At 46.5% G+C, this 18741-nt stretch overlaps 1 protein-coding gene across 1 annotated transcript in view; it reads right to left on the reverse strand.

The window, feature by feature from the left end:
• Nucleotides 1–18741, reverse strand: part of LOC147700478 (putative cation-transporting ATPase 13A4) — a 965394-nt gene that overhangs the window by 403910 nt on the left and 542743 nt on the right. Inside the window, exons 10-12 of the mRNA XM_086928423.1 lie at nucleotides 17925–18095; nucleotides 3864–4021; nucleotides 1680–1868 (exon numbers count right to left, since the gene is read on the reverse strand). Coding sequence (XP_086784549.1) covers nucleotides 1680–1868; nucleotides 3864–4021; nucleotides 17925–18095 — 518 coding nt within the window. The remainder of the gene's footprint in view (nucleotides 1–1679; nucleotides 1869–3863; nucleotides 4022–17924; nucleotides 18096–18741) is intronic.

Raw genomic sequence — 18741 nt, forward strand, 5'->3', positions numbered from 1 at the left:
GCAAACTGTTTCAGAAAACCACCTGTGTTTGGAGACAAGGTACGAGAAAGGATGATGATGCAACAACATGTCACTGACCTGATGAGCATCGAGATAGACTCTGATATAGTCTAAGTAATTGCCTATGTAAGGGCAAAAGGAGGGTCTGAGGTTCCGTGTTTTCAACATTGTCGTAAATTCATCATTTTGGTATCAGTGAACCGCAAATGATCCATTTAGCATATCCTGGTGTTTGCGCTATGCTACGAGCAAGAGCACTCCTGTTATGAACACATTTCTGGTTTACCCATGGCATCCATTTTAGATTACGGCAGCCATTTTGTATTCTTGCCCTCACATAGTCAATGGACACGCAGTGACCTCTTTCACTTAAGGACATGTAAGCTTTAACCGGCGATTCACCTTGCTAGTGACACGTGCACCTTAGGACAGAAAACGCCATGGCTGCATGACTCGGCAGAAGCTGCCTCCCCAGCCTGAGGCCAGTCCTGCTATACTGGTTCTCGTGTTCGTTGGCCTGATCATGATTAGCCGAAGCTGGTAGCCTTGCCCATTTACGACCCACAAACATCTCTTATCCTGCTTTTCTATCTTCTGCACCTGGCTCTGCTCCTTTCCTTCTGGGCCTTTATTAGGGGGAGGTAACGAAATTTACGATGAGGCGGTCCGGCTCTTGAATGAAAAGTTGACATGGGATTATGATGGAACAGTGGGAACCCCTCGTTCGTAATGTTTTGACATCAGATATTGTTGACGATTCCTGTGTAATGCCAAATATTTATTGTTTAGGACATGAAAGTTTAGAAATGTACTAGCATGTAAAGAATTTGCCCCAAGCCTAAAATTTAGTATTTAAGGAGCAACCCACTTTGTACAAATCGAACAGGCTCCTAGATACTGCCCGTGTGTAGTTTCTGTGACTTCTGTGTCCCTGCAGTAATAAACCTTTGGTCTTTGACGCCACCATCGAGAAGCCCGTGTTTCTGTTTATTTGTGCACCGAGACAGGTAGAACTCCGGGGTCTTCGGGTGTTGTCCCTGACACCTCTGGACGGAACCAAAAAGTCCAGAACTCCAGTGCATTGACCACTCTGATTTTCCTGCAATTAGGTTTGAAATCACCGCCAACTTACTCACTTCTCCATGTGCACAGAGCCCTAATGCTGGAAATGTCACAGTGAAAGAGTTGGGTATTGGTTGCCTCAAGGGATAGCAAAACAGTGAACAAGCACTCCTTGACAGCTAATATACAGAATAATCCCTTGGCCAAGTCTCCATCTCTCTCCTTTCCCCACACTCGCTACCCTCTCACTTTACAGGTAGAACGTTCAGCGTATTTTCTCTGAATTCCTGGCACAGAATATCCTGCTAGGTGGTCCTAACGACCAAGAAGTCCATTGCAAAGATGGGGCAGTAGACCTATGCTTCAGAGGAACTGGCCACACTCTGGGGTCATGGCTTAGAATAATCAAAATGAAAGTTCTTGTATTTGCCTGACTGTGTGGGCAAAGCTAAGCATTTGCCAAACTCTGGTGGTAAGTGCTCATTATCCCAGTCCCTCCATACAAATCTGAACCCCAATCTGATTATTACAGGCTGCAGATCCCCAATGAATTTATACAAAAGCCCCTGTGATTGCACATAGGGGCATGCCAGGTGGATTCAAGAAGCTGCATTTACCTTATCAAAGCAGACAATGTTGACTTGTCCCCATAGGTTGATCCTCTGAGGGCTGAAGCAGAAGATGCCCTTATTCTTCAGCCGTTTCTGGGCGTACATGACACCCACCGCTAGAGCAGCCAGGAGAGCGGGTGGCACAGCTATGGTTATCACGATGATCCCAATGATTATCGTTTCCGCAGCGGATTTCTAGTGATAGAAGGACGCCACATTGTAAGCAACTAGAAACGCAGACCTTATAGTTAGAATGTTTGGCATGCTTAACACTGCAAAATAAAAAGGAATATGTTAGGATTTTCCATTGCATCTATCCTTAAGTTAAAAGAATGGTATGCTTTTAGAAGACAATGAAGACACAAACTGTATTGGCTCTGTGTGTACTACATCCACAGATGGTAGCTCAGGACTCCCTGCAGACACTGTCACCGACACCAGACACAGTCCACGCAGGCATCTAATATGCCTTCCTTTTCACTCAAGGGACCAGTGATGGCCCTTCCTGTGCGCACTAATTGTGGTGGATTTGGACTGAATTCGAAGAACGTATTCTTCCGATTGTGGGAAAACATATGTCCTGATCCACAGTCACAGTCTTACTCTTAAGGATCAGTTTTGTTGGTTAATATCACCCAAACCTCCAGTAACCATCCTCCGTGGGCTTCGGGGTCTCAATGTGATACCCAGTAGATTTTGATTCCCTTGTAGACCACTGGTATGGACCTCTGATGTGGTGTGAGACCCCTTAGTAAGGTATCACTGACCAATGACTTTTTTAATGGTTTTGAGCTTCAACCTGTAGTGCCCAATTAAATAAAATCAGCTGCTACAGACAGCTAAGGTAAGAGTAGGTGCACACATGTGTGGGTTGAGTCAGGAAGACGATTGACCATCTGTGCATTGGTAGCTCTGTGGCAGATGGGGCCAAGTCTAACATTAAATATTTCAATTGGGCACTTAAAGGAAATGCAACAGTCCTTTTGGGTAAAGTGTAAAATATGTTTTATACTTTGCACATGTCATGTTTGAACTGCATAACACTGTGACTTTAGTGTGGAACATGAAACTAGGATCAGACATGTTAGGGACTTTATGGGTGCAACCACGTATGTCTTGTCTATCCAGGACCAATGCCACTTTACATCTGCACATCCTTTTGTTAAATATTTTGAAATAGTGTACAAGGATGCCAACAAGAATTCCATTTGTGCCATATGAACAAGAGATGTGTTCCATGTGTGATCTGGAACCACGAGGACAGTTTCCTGTAGAAATGTAGAAAGATTCATGACATCTCATGAACCCAAGAAGAAGGAGGTCTATGGTATTCTTTCTGAGTTGAAAGGAGTGCTTACATTTTGCAGGGGGCTGATGGTCCTGGGCACACTCAGACTAGTTCATTTTAAGTTATCACAGTGGTATAGACAGACAGCCAGGCACACTATTTCTGTCATTGAAGATGAGTCCCTGGCCTTCACACGTGTCCAGTGACCATGTGTCCTTCCACTGCTGCTGGTGTTTTCAGCACAACCATGTTGATGTCTGGCACACTCCTGGTTTGTGAGAAAGCCACCAAGAAGTTAAATTCAGCCTACCAGGCAGAAGAAGAACCACACAGAGCCATAGTCACACCCTAGCCTCTCCCAAGCCCAAGCAAGTGGAGAAGTGTGGCTCACTGATTAGAGCGGCAGACCCTGAAGCAGAGGTCTGGCCCGGGACCAGGGTTCAATTCCGGACGCGGCAGGGTCCTGAGCCCAAAATGTCCATGGACTCGATAATTCTTGCCTCGGTGCCTATTATAATCATGGGGTCCCACGCTGCAACTCTGGGCAATAGCTTGCTTAATCTCCACTACAGCGGCCCACCCGCTGCGGGAAGCCTGGCTTTCACCTTGGGGATGCCCAGTAGGGGTTATCTCACATGGAAAAAGCCAGGACGGGTTCCCAAGGCAAGCGCCTTGATGCCTTCGGGTGATACGTGCGCTATATAAGTCGCAATACAATACAAGCCTCAATGTTCCTCTGCCTTCCAAGCCCTAAGCCCTACCTCAGGCTGCTCCAGTGCACACCCCTCTGCTTCCCCTAACCCTGTGCCGCCCACTCCCCAACACCCATACCCTTTTGAAACTGAATTCACCATATCATTAAAAGTCTCTCAAAACAGTGAATTAATGAAAATGTTACTTACACCTGCCCTGATGTATATCACAATTGAGTAAATCACCGCCACGAGGCCGAACACAGCAAGACACATGATGAACCGGACGGCGTCCTGGTGCAGCTTGAAGTTCACAGGCCTGGAATATAGAATGGACCTCACCAGATCCCCTTTTGCTGTGCTGAACCCTAGTGGAGATAGAGCAACAATGAGATCATGGGAAGTATCTACTTAAGGAAGTGTATATAACAATGCAAAGGTGAACAGCAGTGAGCAGTGTGTATACAGGATCCATAGAGCTGCAAGCTGTGGCTGACACTCAACATTACACCAGAGGAGCTTATTGAGGACATATCTTGGATTAGTCAGGCAGCAAGCGAGCAGGATACCAATGCAAGGAGAATGGAGCACAATCAATCAATCAAGCACTACTCGCCCGGAGGGTCTCAAGGCGCTTGGGGAAAGGGGGGGTCTGCTATGCCAATGGGAGTGGGAATAAAAGGGGAGCGTTGGGCTGAAACTGGAGGCTCTTTCTTGGCTCTGGAGCTTAGTTCAATACGTCACAGGATACTTAGCAGACTAAAGGTTTATGCTCCAGGCATCTACACGGTTGATTGTCGGTTCTCTTGCAGTGCTCCCTACTTAATCCCATGCCCAGGGACTGAAAATTGTATTTATTATTGTCCTTGCATTTAGTCATGATTGTGTTAGTTTTCAAATATTTCTTATATACGTTCAACTCAATTATTATTACATTGTATTGGAAACAGAAAACAAAAAGATATGCAGGTTTTTAAACAAAATAATCAATAAAATATGTAATTACGAATAACAATTGTGAATCCTCTAATATTGTCCTTTCACCACATGATGTCCGCCTACTTTGCGTGTGGACTACCCAATGGATATCAAAATCGCATTTTGTACATACCAAGATATTAATAATATGATATGACTGCACATGTTTCCTTTTTAACTTTCAAATGTGTGCTCTTGTGCCCCTCTTGGGGGGGGGGGGGGGCTGTAACCAATTTCAATCAGGTGAGAGTGTCCTTTCTCATTGTTAGAATTGGGGGTCTCTGGTTGGCACAGGTAGGTACTTGCGACAAGCAGGGACCCTCTCCTCTAAGTCAGGGCAAAGGATTACTCTCAGGAAATAACCCCTGCTCACCCTCTAGGTAGTGTGGCGCAAGCAGTCTAGGCTAATCTCTGGAGCACATGTGGTTAAACATTTGTAATGTCCCACCCAGTAAGCACCAACCCACCACACAGAGACACAAGGCTGTTTGTAGGTAAAAATATAGGGCTAGATGTAGGTAACTCTAATTTACCGACTCATAAATACCGAATTTTACCGATTCGGTATTTATGAATCGGTAAATTAGAAGGAGGGAGATGTAGCTAATTTTTAAATTTTAATTACCGAATCGTGAACATTCGGTATTTACCGATTCGGTAAATACTGAATCGGTATTGCCCATTGATCCCTATGGGCCTTACAGAGGTGTCACTTTGACACCCTCTAGCACCCCAAGTACAGGCTTGTGTTACATTTGGCACACATGCATGCCCTAAGGGCATGTCTGTGTTTCACATGGCACAGATGTGCATGCACACCTTAATTCGGTATTTTACCACCCAATAGGATTGGGTGGTAAAATACCGATTCTTAAGGGCCTGTGGCACTCTTAGGAGTGTCACCTACATATGGATTTACCGAATTGGTAAATATACCAATTTGGTATTTTACCGATTCTGTAAATTTACCGATTTGGTAAATTTACAGAATCGGTAAAATAAAGGCCCCTACATCAGAAAACCCTAATACCGGTCGGTAATGGTCGAATTCGGCCGTTCCCGACCGGTATTAGGGCTCCTACATCTGGCCCATAGTTCTTTATATATAAACTCTCAAGCAGCTTTAGATACAGTCTTTAAGACTTCAAAATGGTTCCAGTAACGTTTTAAAATGATGCCACAATACTTGATTTACTGTTCAGGTCTTTTTAGCAGTGTTTCTTGAAGGTAATGCGCGTCGCAGAGCTCCTGGGTGCTTCGTTGGCTTTGGGGCGTGTCGCGCTGTCTCAAAGAGAAAGGCCCTGCTGAGTCCCATGCAATGAGCGGTGTAAGTTACGTTCCGTACGAGGCGTACAGTCAAGGCAGGTTAGATGCAATGTTGCGCACTGTACGTCCAATGCGGGGCGAGGGGTACGCGACGTACAGTTTACTTCGGTACTAGCGCACAGCTCTCAGCGCCCCCCAGCGTACATTTCTCTGTGTATACAAGCGTACTGTTCTCTGGGCGAAACGAAGCGTGCTATGATACCTTTTCTTTGGACGCCGAAATCTGAAGTGACGGGGCCAGGCTGGTTCACCCCACGTTGCGCTGCGTTCTTTGGGTGAGGCGAGCTACGGCTCGGGGCTGAGTAGATACAATCACTTTGGTTTGTGATGCTTTGTTGGTACGGGCCTCTTCCCCGCAGCGTACGCTTCGACCCTGGAGGGGCAGTGGCTGCAGGCGGTGCTGGTGGCAGTACGGTCAACAGGAGGCGACGTACCAGCCGTACTTCGCCCGCAGCGATTCACTTCAATAGCTGCGGGGAGCGTTTCTCAGCGCACAAGTCACGGAGGGCACAATCACTAGCAGGGTCCTTCTTTACTGGGAAGCCTATGACACGGAGATCAGTAGGTGGCGGTGTTTGAACCGGACAGGTCCCTCTCAACGATGCGAGCTACGGCTCAGAACGGGTGCAATCATGGTGCTTGTACCAGCGGGGGGCTGGTCTTTACGTTGCGGCTGACAACACGATCAGGCCACAGTCACGGTGCTCAGGGGACACAGAGGCGCAGATTTGGAGAGAGTCGGCGAGTGTGCACAACGCTCTCAGCTCTCCTTAACTCAGCGCTGCAGGGATAAGCAGCACACGCCACAGCTTCTTCCTTCAGGGGGGGTAGTGCCCACTGTTCCTGGGGCGCAGTTCAGGGGGCAAGTTCACCAGCAAACCCTTGGAGATCTTTGTAGAAGAATGCACCAGTTGAATAAAATAAAGTCTTTCCTGTCTTTGTCTTCTCTCCTTCTTGCAGCAAGGCACCCACCACAGTCCAGTCTCTCAGCCTAGAGACAGTAGTCCTCCATGCAGCTTTCCCAGGTCCTTCTCTTCGGGCAGAGTTTCTTCTTAGCACAAACAGGATCTGATTTCTTAGGAGCAGGGCTCCTACTTTTATAGGACATTTCTTTTGTTCTTGCAGGCCATGGGGGCCTTTGCCTAATCCATTCAGTCTCTGAGCACTTTGTTTTTCAGGCCCTGGCTTCTTGTTTCAGTGTGCAGGGCAGGGAAATCAGACGCTCCGCAGGGCAGGAGGTGGAGCCAGCATTGTGATGACAAGTACAGTCAGGAGCACTCTGTTGACAGTCTTCCCTCTTCCTGGACCAGCTGCAGAGCAGAGTCATCAGTCGCTCCCCAGGGGGCGGAGCCAGCCTTGTGGTGGCAGAGCACAGCCCTATTCAGAGTCAAGGGGCACTCCCCCCACCCATCCTGGTGTAATCTCTCTATTCACCACCTGTCAACCCCAGCCTGTCCCCTGAAATTCCCCAGCCCTGTCACACACAGAATCCAGACAGCAGATACACATCAGAGCAGAGGCGGGCTGAAATGGTTAGGCAAGCAAATGCTAACTTTCTAAAAGTAGCATTTGCAAACACAGGATATTAAAATAAAGTTTACTAAAATAAGTATTTTATTATTCTGAGTTCAGGCATACTAAACTTGACTTTCCACCATGCTCTCTGAGTCTGTTGGGATTATAGAGTGTAATAATTCCAGCAGCCCATTCTGGCCTATAGAGAGTAGGTACCCTTACAATAGTGAAAAATTAAAATGGCTGTAATTCACTATTAGGACATGCCACACACATCAGGGCTTGTCCTACCTTATGCTTACAATGCACACTTAACTTGGGCCTACCATAGGGGTGACTAATATGAAGTTAAGGGAAGGTTTTATGGACTGGCAAGTAGGTGTACTTGTGCAGTTAGCATGACCGTACCAGACTGCACGCAGGTTCTGCAATGGCAGACCTTAGACACATTTTACTAGGCCGCTTCTGTTGGTGGCACAACCAGTGCTGCAAGCCCACCAGCGGCATTTGTATTTACATGCCCTGGCACTCCTGGTGCACTCTACTGGGGTCTGACAGTAAACCAAATAAGCCAATCATGGAATCCAATCACATAGCAATTTACAGTAGGGAGAGCATATATGCACTTTAGCACTGGTCAGCAGTGGTAAAGTGCCCAGAGTCATTAAACCAACAGAAACAGATCAGAGAGAATATTGGAGGAAAGCAAAAAGTTTGGGGATGACCCTGCCAAGAGGGCCAAGTCAACACTCATTATCCTTAGATGCATGGCAAAGTACTGTATCTTAAATAATACATATTGCGGAGGTCTCTGGGGCCAGATCGCCCCTGGGAATCGGACCAAGGATCACCGGAACCCCCCCAATGGCAGGGTGACCGGAACAACCTCCCCCTCCCAATAGCCCCAGCTAAAACGCTAAACCGGAGTCTCCACTCACCTGGCCCCGGGGTGGAGAGGAGCAGGCTTGGGAGCAAGTTGAGCTCCAGGAGAGGCACGGGCTGCTTCAGGAGCGGATCCCCCTCGCGGAGACAGACCTGGGATCAATCAGAGCGCTGTCGAAGGGGAGACGACCCCAGATGTGGCTAGTTGTGGCGACGGCACCCTGAAACATCCGATCGAGAAGTCTTCAGAAACAGAGCCACGTCGCGCACCACTGCACTGGTGTCGCCTGACTCCAAGATGGCCGCCTTTATTGGTGTAATTTGGAGAACATGATTCCTTTCGTGATGGAGAAGGACTGGTGATCACCGGTATACTGTTGATAGGGCGATGATCTCAGCTCCAGTCTAGAGGGGCGTTAAGAGCAAGAAACCCCCTATATACTCGAAGCCCTGTCTCTCACAACTGCCACAGGGCCGCCTGACTCCAAAATGGCTGCCCGCAATGGCGCAAGCACCGGAACCCAGTTTGTGTCAGGCTTGCATACACTCAGAGTTGGGCATAGACTTAGTGACCACACTCTTTAGCAGGATTAATTCAGCCCCCTGGCAGGGCAGTGGCTGCCTACAACGACGCAAGCACCAGAACCCAGTTTGTGCATGTGTCAGGCTAGCATACACTTTGAATTGGGCATAGAATCAGTGACCTCACTCTCTAGCAGGATTAATACACCCCTCTGGCAGGGGTTAAGCGCTGTGGATTCATCAAGAGGGCCTAATCCAGAGAGAAATACAGCAAGAGAACCCTTACAACCCCGGAGACCACTGCCTCAAGATCTCCAACGTTAGTGTTGACAGCCTGTCAACTGCTGTCCAGTGCCCTAACAAGTCCTGGTTGAAAGGAACCACCAACAACTGGTCCCACTCCGCAGTGTAGCCAAAACCCGGCCGCATGCCCAATCCCACCCTCCTCGAGCCTCTGTGACCCCATCCCCGACCCCCCAACACTCCAAAGTTTCAGGCACCAGGGACATTCTGAGGACCCCTCTGACGCCTAGCTAACAGCCTTCTTCCGAGAGAGACCCCCCTAACCCCAACCCTCCACCCTGACACACTAAAGGAATGCACAAGAGGACCCCTTTGACGCCTGGCCTAGCTACACACAAGAGGAACACCACCTCTTTTAACCTAGCTAAGATAACACCGGCCTCGCAAATTGATCCCTACCCACGAACACCTAACTACCCGACACCCCACGGACCAAACTCATTCGATATCCCTTTCCCCCACAGACTCTCTAGTAGAGAGAAAAAGCAATTTAAACACAGAGTGATCAGACACCACCCCAAAACGCTAGTCGTAGGCACATACCACTGCTCCGCTGGAGGGCAGTGAAAAATGGACTTCATCTTCCACACGGACAAACCCGACAACTGGGTCAATATCCTTAACTCACACCTCCTTGTCTCCAAAACCCCCATCACAGCTCATAGCCGCAAACTAACTATTTCTCTCCCGAAACATCAGACCCAACCCGGCAAACTCTCCATAACCATTTTCAAGAATGGCACAATCCTGATACAGGCAACAACCGATAACCTGGAGGTCTTCGACTCCCTCTTTCTCTCGCTAAAGAAGGCAATATTACATAAAACACTTAATGTGCGGACCCCACCCCCTAGGAGACTCCATCAACCACCATGGCATTGGTCCCCGCCCGTGCCCTCTCCCCGAACCCCTCCCCTGCCCTCCAATGGCACCTACCACCACTCTTGCCCCCTGACTAAGGTTCCACCCACCGTCCATCCCCGCCCCCCCCCACCAATCACAGCCTTCCTCCCAGGGAGGAGCCCTACTCCCAAACACAACCTCTTCACAGCCCCTCCCCGCCCCCAGCCCCAATGAAGCTCGACATTCGACCAGAAAAAGCGCCCCCCCTTCCCCTAAGCGCTCTTAGATTCAACAATCTGAGCAGCTCGCCCACCGTCATCCAACAAGACTGGACTGCACCCCCCTCCCCAGCGCACAGCATCACCCATATTACACTTCCCACCCCCCACAGATAATTTGACGCAACGCCTCAACTTCCTTTTATCTCAGCTCGAAACCTTGGTACAAGGCCTGAACGAAACCCTATCCTCCCTAGCTAAAATCTGAATTCCCACTCAACATTCTGTAGCCCTTCCAATCCCCTCACAACCCAGGAGGAGTAATACCCCTCCCCCAGTGGGACCCTTGCCCCCCCAGATCCCGTCCTTCATCCATCAAACCAGGGACCGAGCTCCAAACAGACAGACCAAGAAGATCAAAACCAACCCTTTCCCTTCAGGAAGCGTCAACACTCGCCTCATCATATGACCCCCCCACGAACCCCTCCCCCAAATCCACACATCCCTCTCAGGAAGCGACACCACTTACCTTAGCATATGCCCCCCCATTGAACTCCCCCCCAATTCCAGGATTCAAGTAATAGCAAGTGTTGGAAGGAAGGAACCCCCCCCCCCCCTAGAGTCCCTAGGCTCCCAGCCCATCTAACCTCTCTTCCTAGAATCCATCCCAGCAAGTCAAGGTCTGAAGAAGAACCCCCCATTAAATGTATTCTCAGCAACAGCAGATCTGCCACAAAACATGCAACTGAATTAGTAGAAACTATCCTCTACCACGACCTAGATGTAGCTTTTATCACGGAAACCTGGCTCAACACCCTGTCCTACTCCAACATGGACATGCTGGTACCACCTGGATTTACATTAATCCACAAAGACAGAATAGAGCAAAGAGGCGGAGGCGGAGGCGGAGGCATAGCAATCATTCACAGAAGTAACCTCTCCATCAAGGAAAGCTCATCCTGCCTATATAGCTCCTTTGAATGCCTTTCAGTCAACATCAAATCATGCACGAACAGACCACTACTTTGCCATCTCCTGTACCACACACCAGGCAACTCCAACGAATTCGGAGTGCACCTCTCTGACCGGATCTCCCAATGCGCACTCAGCAATGCCAGCAGCATAAGTCTCGGCATAAAACGGAATGAAACAAAAAATCCGCTCATTCAATCTCTTAACAGCCTCCTTCCAGAAAAGAATCTGACCCAACATTGCTCAGAAGAAACACACCACAGAGGAGCAATCCTTGACGCAATTATTTCGGAAAGAGACATAATTACTATCGACTATATCATTCCCTAACACTGGTCACATCACCACATCATCCTTTTCCATATCAATCACCTGGTCCTAAGCTTACCCCCTAAACAGGCCTCACCCAAATGGGTAGGAACACTGCCCAAATCCCTCGGGCCAACCTAGAAGAAGGGATAGCTTGACGGAGCATCTCTCAACCACCAAACTCACCTCTCTCTACCTCCCCAACATGACGATCACCCTGGACCACCCGGCTCCCTTGAAACTAAAAATACCCAGAAGCACCCCCTCCAGGTCATAGTTCATCACTGACAGTAATGAAGAAAGAAGACATCTAAGAACCGTAGAAAGAATCTGGAGGAACAACCCCTCCACCCTCCACTGTGATCAACTAAATGCAGCTCGCAGAAAATACAATAAGCACATTAAGATCAAAAAGACAACTTTCTTCTGCTCCACTTTAGACAGCACAAAAAACCACCCCAAAGTACTCTTTAATATCATTTGAAGCCAAACGTCCAAACCGACGACATCTGATATAGTGGCATCCAAAGAACAATGCGACAACTTCACCATCTTTTGCAACGAAAAGAATCGCTAAGATTGATCTCTCTCTCAGCACAAATCCCTCCCCTCCCACTGAGACCAAGACACCGACACTTAAGGACAGCGCCCCCTTGAATTATCCTAAACGCCGGCCCTCCTTCACCCCCATCCAGGAAACAGAGATAGTCAATCTAATCGCCAATGCTAAACCCGCATCCCACTCCCTAGATCAGCTTCTCACAAACCTGGTTAAAGACTTGAAACTCATCATAGCCCCAATTTGGTGCAAGAGCATTAATAGCTCACTGAGCTCGGGAATCATACCAGACTGCCTCAAAATAGGCCAAGTTACGCCGCAACTAAAATAAACAGGGCTAGACACTGAAGATATGAACAACTTTAGACCTGTATCGAACCTTCCTCTTTTATCCAAAATACTGGGAAGATGTGTCCACAACTAACCCAACACCTGGAGAACATCAAGCTCCTAGACCCACACCAATCGGGATTCAGAAAGGGTTGCAGCACTGAAACCACAATCCTAAATGTCATAGACCATCTACATAAGTCACTTGACTCAAACCAATGCTGCCTTCTCATTCTCCTAGACTTATCATCCGCTTTCGATACAGTAGATCACACCCTGCTCCTCAAAGTCCTCCAAGAAAGAGCAGGCATTGAAATGACAGTCCTCCACTGCTTCTCTTCCTTTCTCCTCAACAGCTCACAAAGAATAAAAATTAAAAACCTTGAATTCGATCCCATGCCTGTCAACAGAGGTGTTCCACAAAAGGTCAGTACTCTCCCCCCAACTTTTCAACATTTACATGGAACCCCTCACCACACTACTCAGGAACTCTAACATCCCCTTCCACCTCTATGTGGATGATATACAGCTATATCTGGAAACCACCTCCATTGATGACATTCACAGACTAAATGGCACGCTCAAAGAGGTCCAACAATGGATCACAATGAAGCACCTAAAACTTAATCAAGAGACAACAAAAGTACTCCTCATCTCCAACAGAGACGAAACCCCCCAAATCGAAGAATGGCTCAAAGTCATTGACGCCCTCAATGGCACTCTCATGCCAACAGACTCAGTGAAATCTCTAGGTATCCCCCTAAACCCCAAATTGGATATGAAAAAACACATTAATAGATTCAGCGAAAGTGCTTTTCTCTATCTGAAACTTCTATACAAAATAAAACCCTTCCTTCCCCCCGAAAGACCTTCAACTGGCCACCAAAGCACTGAATCTTTCCAGAACTGATTATGAAATCGCAGACCTGACCGGGTCAGCGAAATCTCACCTAGGTCCCCTGAAAACTACCTTCAATGCCGCAGCTAGAATGGTCACAGGAACTAAGAAATTCGAGCACATCTCTCCCGCACTCAAGGAACTCAATTGACTTCCAATTGAATTGCGAGCCAGCTTCAGAACGGCCTGCCTCACGCATAAAGCCCTTCACAAAGGCAAACCAGAATACCTGGCCGCCAAAGTCAAAAGGGCCGGTCAGTACAGGAATCTCAGGAGTTCCAACACGTTACTACTCATCCCACTGAAAACCCGGAAACACAAAACCGCAACTAAATTTTTTGCGGGAAATGCACCTAAGATCTGGAACTTCATCCCCCCCACATCAGAACGACCACCTCTTTCCTGAAATTCAAGATCCTACTCAAACCCTCTTCTTAGAGCGCCTTTGAACAAACTGATAAGAACACACGACACACCTGAAACAGTCTGACACCTCACCAAAACGGCGCAGTGCTCTAAAACACTCTTCTCGGGACAAAAAAAACGCTGGGATCTCCTGTCATATCTCTTCTTGATCGAGAGATACCCCACTCGCTATCAAAACGTTAACTCCTATATAGGATACCTCGCCGCCCCAACCATCTTGTTCGACCACAAGATCTATATTGTATATATGTCTATAATGCTCATAATTGTGCTAGTTGCGGACTCTGTGTATGCCGATAAAGCTCATAATTGTATATGCTGTGAAGCGTTCTGATACCCTCAGGTCTAGCTAGCGCTATACAAAACTTCTAAATAAATAATAAATAAATAATGCTCTTCAGAGCTACAGACGGTACCCGGGACGGATCATTGTCCAACAAGTTCATACAAACAAAAGACTCCTATCAACTCGAAAGTGTCCTAGATGCCATCACCCCACAACTAACTAGGAAATTATTTCTCCAATGGAGATATGGAACTCTTCCCCTAGCATCATTCACTGCATCCTGGTCTTCTCGCTCCTCTTCAGAAACTTGCCCGGCATGTGCACATCCAAAGGAGAACGACGTTCATGTTGCCTTCTTTTGCAGGGGCTATGAGAGGAGCAGGAAATTCTGGCTAGTCCCCTTGTTTAGGAATCTGGGATTTAGAACTTTTCTACCCGCTTACAGAGTCTTAAAGACAGATTTATCCCCTACCGTAGTTTTTGCTCTATCCAAATTTTTAACCTCTATGTGGTACGCTCGAAGTCGTTTTGTAAAAATGATTGTGTAAAAAACTTGAAGACTCGAGATAGTTCTAAATTTGTGGCACATTTTTTACTTTTAGCTTTTATTCTGATCACTAATGTTGTTTAATACGTTTTTGAATTTTGTATAGAATGTAATGTATATCTTTTATGATCTTGTGATCGAAATAAAGATTATTAGAATCGAATCGAAAACTTCTAAATAAATAATAAATAATAAACACAGCCAGATAAAAGCTCCTGTTAAGGCTCTTATACTCTTGCATCTTGTTGGTTCTAACATCCTGCTCCAAGGCCTCCCACATGCTCCACTGTCATCCCATAAGGGAAGCCAGGATACTGCAGTGGGTCTCGACAATGACCTGATGAAAGATGATCAGATCACCCGCATATGGAGGTAACTCCCCTGAATCCACTCACTGGCCTTCATCATTTGCAAAGCCATTACAACCTGCAGACACACTCACCATCTCTCTTGGTTGGTTGCAAACATGCAGAGAGGACGCCATCAGACTGCAGAATAAGAAGTGTAAAACAGAACCACCAAGGCAGCAGGTCATTTCTATCTCTGCGTCCAAGATATGGAACATCATCCCTGTATCCATCAACGCCCACTCCTTAAATAAAATACATAAGCAGGATTGTTCTTTGAAAGCAAAGATGATTCAGCTGAATGACGTGTGAGCTCCTGAAGTCCAAGCAAATGTCTGACAAAAAAGTAAGCAGAGGTAATTGTACCCATGGTCAGCAATGGAAGTTTAGTCAACATTTAAGTTCGCAAATGTAGCAAAAAGATGGAAATTCATTATTTGTGTAAATGTTTCTTCCTGACACATTGATACAATTCTGTTAAACAGTGCACTCTTCCAACTGCAACTGCAGTCTTGAAAGTTATGTGCAAATGTCAATATTAGAACATCATATCTTACGCCATTGTCTTCCCATGCCATCTGAAGCTGAGCTCTGCAACATACCCTTACTTGTTAGTTACCGAAGCTCATGCATGGTTAGTGCTATGGAAGTGCATTCATCGCACTCTAACCAGATGGAGTTGGTTTTGTTTTTTCACTTGTGGAACAGGCGCCTATATATCCATGAGAACCTTCTCAATGCTACTCCGTTTTAGAAGATAGTGTAACACATATATTTTAAAAGAAAACTGCATCATAAATGCTTTAATAGTCCACCACACAGCCACGTCTCCTACCACGTGCTGCTTTTATACTTCTCTTTTTCTCTATACAGCTCTCTGTGGCCTTGTGGCTAGATTTGCACATTTAAGTGAGATTGAGAGGGTAATCAACCAGCAACTCACTGAACACCAGGAAAACAACAATCTCCTAGACCCTTCTCAACCGGGTTTACGAGCCAACCAAAGCACAGAGACAGCCCTAATCGTAGCCAGCGATCACATCAGGGCCCGTCTGAACCATGGCAAAATGGCAGCCCTCATACTATTAGATATGTTAGCTGCCTTCAACACCAACACCCATCACATCTGTATCAACATACTCCATCACCTGGAAATCTGAGGAGATGCCCTCAAATGGATTGCCTCATACCTCGCAGGAAGAACCCATAAAATCTCTCTCCCATTGCACACCCTGGACCCTAAGAAGATCATCTGCGGTGTCCCCTAAAAGGATCATCCCTCAGCACCACCCTCTTCAACACGTACATGACCCCCCTGGCGAACACCATTAGATCTCACAGACTCAACAGCATTTCCGATGGCAACCACACTCAGCTCATCCTCTTGCTGTCAGAAGACCCCTCCACCATCATAGCCAACTTTCATGATGTAAGATGAGCATCACTGACTGGATAAAGGACAACTGTGTCAAGTTCACCTCAGGCAAGATGGAAGTTCTCATCTTTGGGAACAATACCTCGCCATAAAACGACGCATGATGGCCTGCTGACCTCTGCCCATCCCCTGTCCTGACAGACCACGTCGCAACCTCAACAGCATCTTGGGCAGCAACCACACTTCTTATACCTTAGTACTGTCTCGTACATGGAAACTTAAGTTCCAGCGAGTAGAGACTAATCTTTATTTTAATTGTGGCAGAGGACAACCAGAATAAATTTGTCTTCCGGTACCGCGTGCCTCATTTTACCCTCACTTACACCGTCTACTCTGTTCTGGCCCCACACCCGCACTCCACCCATAGGCAGTTGCAATATTTGTGCTACTTATGAAAAAGAAATTTGAACAGAATATTGCCTCAAACTCTAAACGTATATGTCATATATTGATACTTACAGTATTTTTACAACTAATTGATCAGAAATAGTGCTTGTAATGTTTGCCTTCTGTCCTGCACAGACATTGCTTGCTCTATTTCTTTTTCACACTCGCACCAAAAAGGATGTAGGTATATATAGCGGCATATTACCAAGGGCCTTATCGCCGCTTTAGCTGGAATTTTTCTCGCTAAAGCAACAATAATTTTATCGCCCTATCACCTAGCTGTCGCTAAAACCAGTTAGCGACAGCTAGTAGGAGATAGCGATCATCTTGGGGCCCACTTTGCATGTCAGCAATAATTATCGGTAATGACATGCAAAGTGGGCGTGCCAAGATGTTAGCAACTGGAAACAGTCGCTAACATCGCTATCTCCTATTACCAACTTTTGGAAATATTTGCGCTAAGCGCGAATATCTCCAAAAGCTAACGCCTGCCCTGAGCAGTTCTTAGCCATGTTATCCAATGGGAGGTGGAAAACATGGCTAAGAGCATTAGCTCGGTAATGCATGAATATCGCTGACTTTTCAGCGATATTCATGCATTTCGGCCGATCTTTATCGCTTAGGAGATAAACCTTGAATATAGCAAGGCTCCTAAGCGATAAAAATAGGCGATGCACAGCGTTAAAATAATTGCCGCTAACCAAGCAAAGCGATAATTATCGCTTATGCTTGGTAATATGCCCCATAAAGTCTACTTGCTTTTACTGCAATTTTTTTTGCGTTATTGTGAAAGGAATAAATACTAGCATGTTTGCACATGATAGAAGGACATTGGAATATTCCTTCACTAAATTGCTTTAAACTTCCGACTGCCAAATTTCAAAGGTGGATGGTATATAGTTTTGTTTTCATAGGACAGACATAATGAAGATCTCTGCTGCAGACTCAGAAAGAGATTCATTGTGCATTATAAGGAATAAAGTACCCCCAACCATATATAAAACTGGATTCACAAGTCAGCTTTGAGTTCAATAGCCATGAAAGTATGTTAACACATAAATACCTATCATGACATAGACATTCCTGCATTCTTGACCTCTGGACCCTATTGCACAATTTGCACTTTTGTAAAAAGGCTCAGTGGAACTAATATCACAGACAAAGGTAAGGCTGATTTAGGAAACTTACCAGTTTGCAGAACCACAGCTCTCGCGGGGCCGGAAGCAGATGCCTTGCTCTGAATGAGGTTGGTGCCACAGAACAGGATGTGCCTCTTATAATCTTCTCCACTGTACACCTTCCAGGGCATGGAGCTGTCTGCTTCAGGTAATGGCATCTTTGTGACTGGAACACTCTCCCCTTTAAGGAAAAAGTTTGCTTCTGCATTACACTCTGTTTACATACCTCTGGCAGAATTAGAACATTATCAAGAGTGAGTCAATGAAGTGACATTTTAAACACAAAAATGTTCCTCAGTATTCTAAAACGCGTGCCTAATTGCGTTTAGGTGCACTCCGCCACAAAGGCAACACCCTTTCACTTGCTTAAGAAATCACAATTAATATTCCAAGCTATCCAATGATTAAGAAGGGTGAAAAGAGAGAACAGAAATGTTGAGAGAAGAGTTAAAGAGAGAGGGGCACAAATAAAGCAATAGAGAACTAGAGCTAGAGAAAGGAAAAAAGAGGGAAGAAGATAAAGCGCTAGGAGAAATGAAGGGAAAAAAGTGGAACGGCGAGTGGAAGAAAGTGTAGCGACAACAGACAAAGTGTTGAGGAGAAAGTAAGGGAAGCAGACGAAAATAGAATGAGAATGAGAGAGAGCAAGCGCGAGAGAGAATTACATATTGGTGCGCATTTATTACACAGAATGTAGTGATTTGAAAAAGCTATATTTCACAAAAATATGAAGTATTTCCGGGGTCTGCAAAAATATAAAAATGACAGGGCTCAAAGCTGCAGAGCCTCACCAGTGTCAGGGCCCCAAGGGGTCGGAGGCAGCAGAG

The sequence above is a fragment of the Lissotriton vulgaris genome, chromosome 7 (assembly GCF_964263255.1).
Source record: "Lissotriton vulgaris chromosome 7, aLisVul1.2, whole genome shotgun sequence".
NCBI lineage: Eukaryota > Metazoa > Chordata > Amphibia > Caudata > Salamandridae > Lissotriton > Lissotriton vulgaris.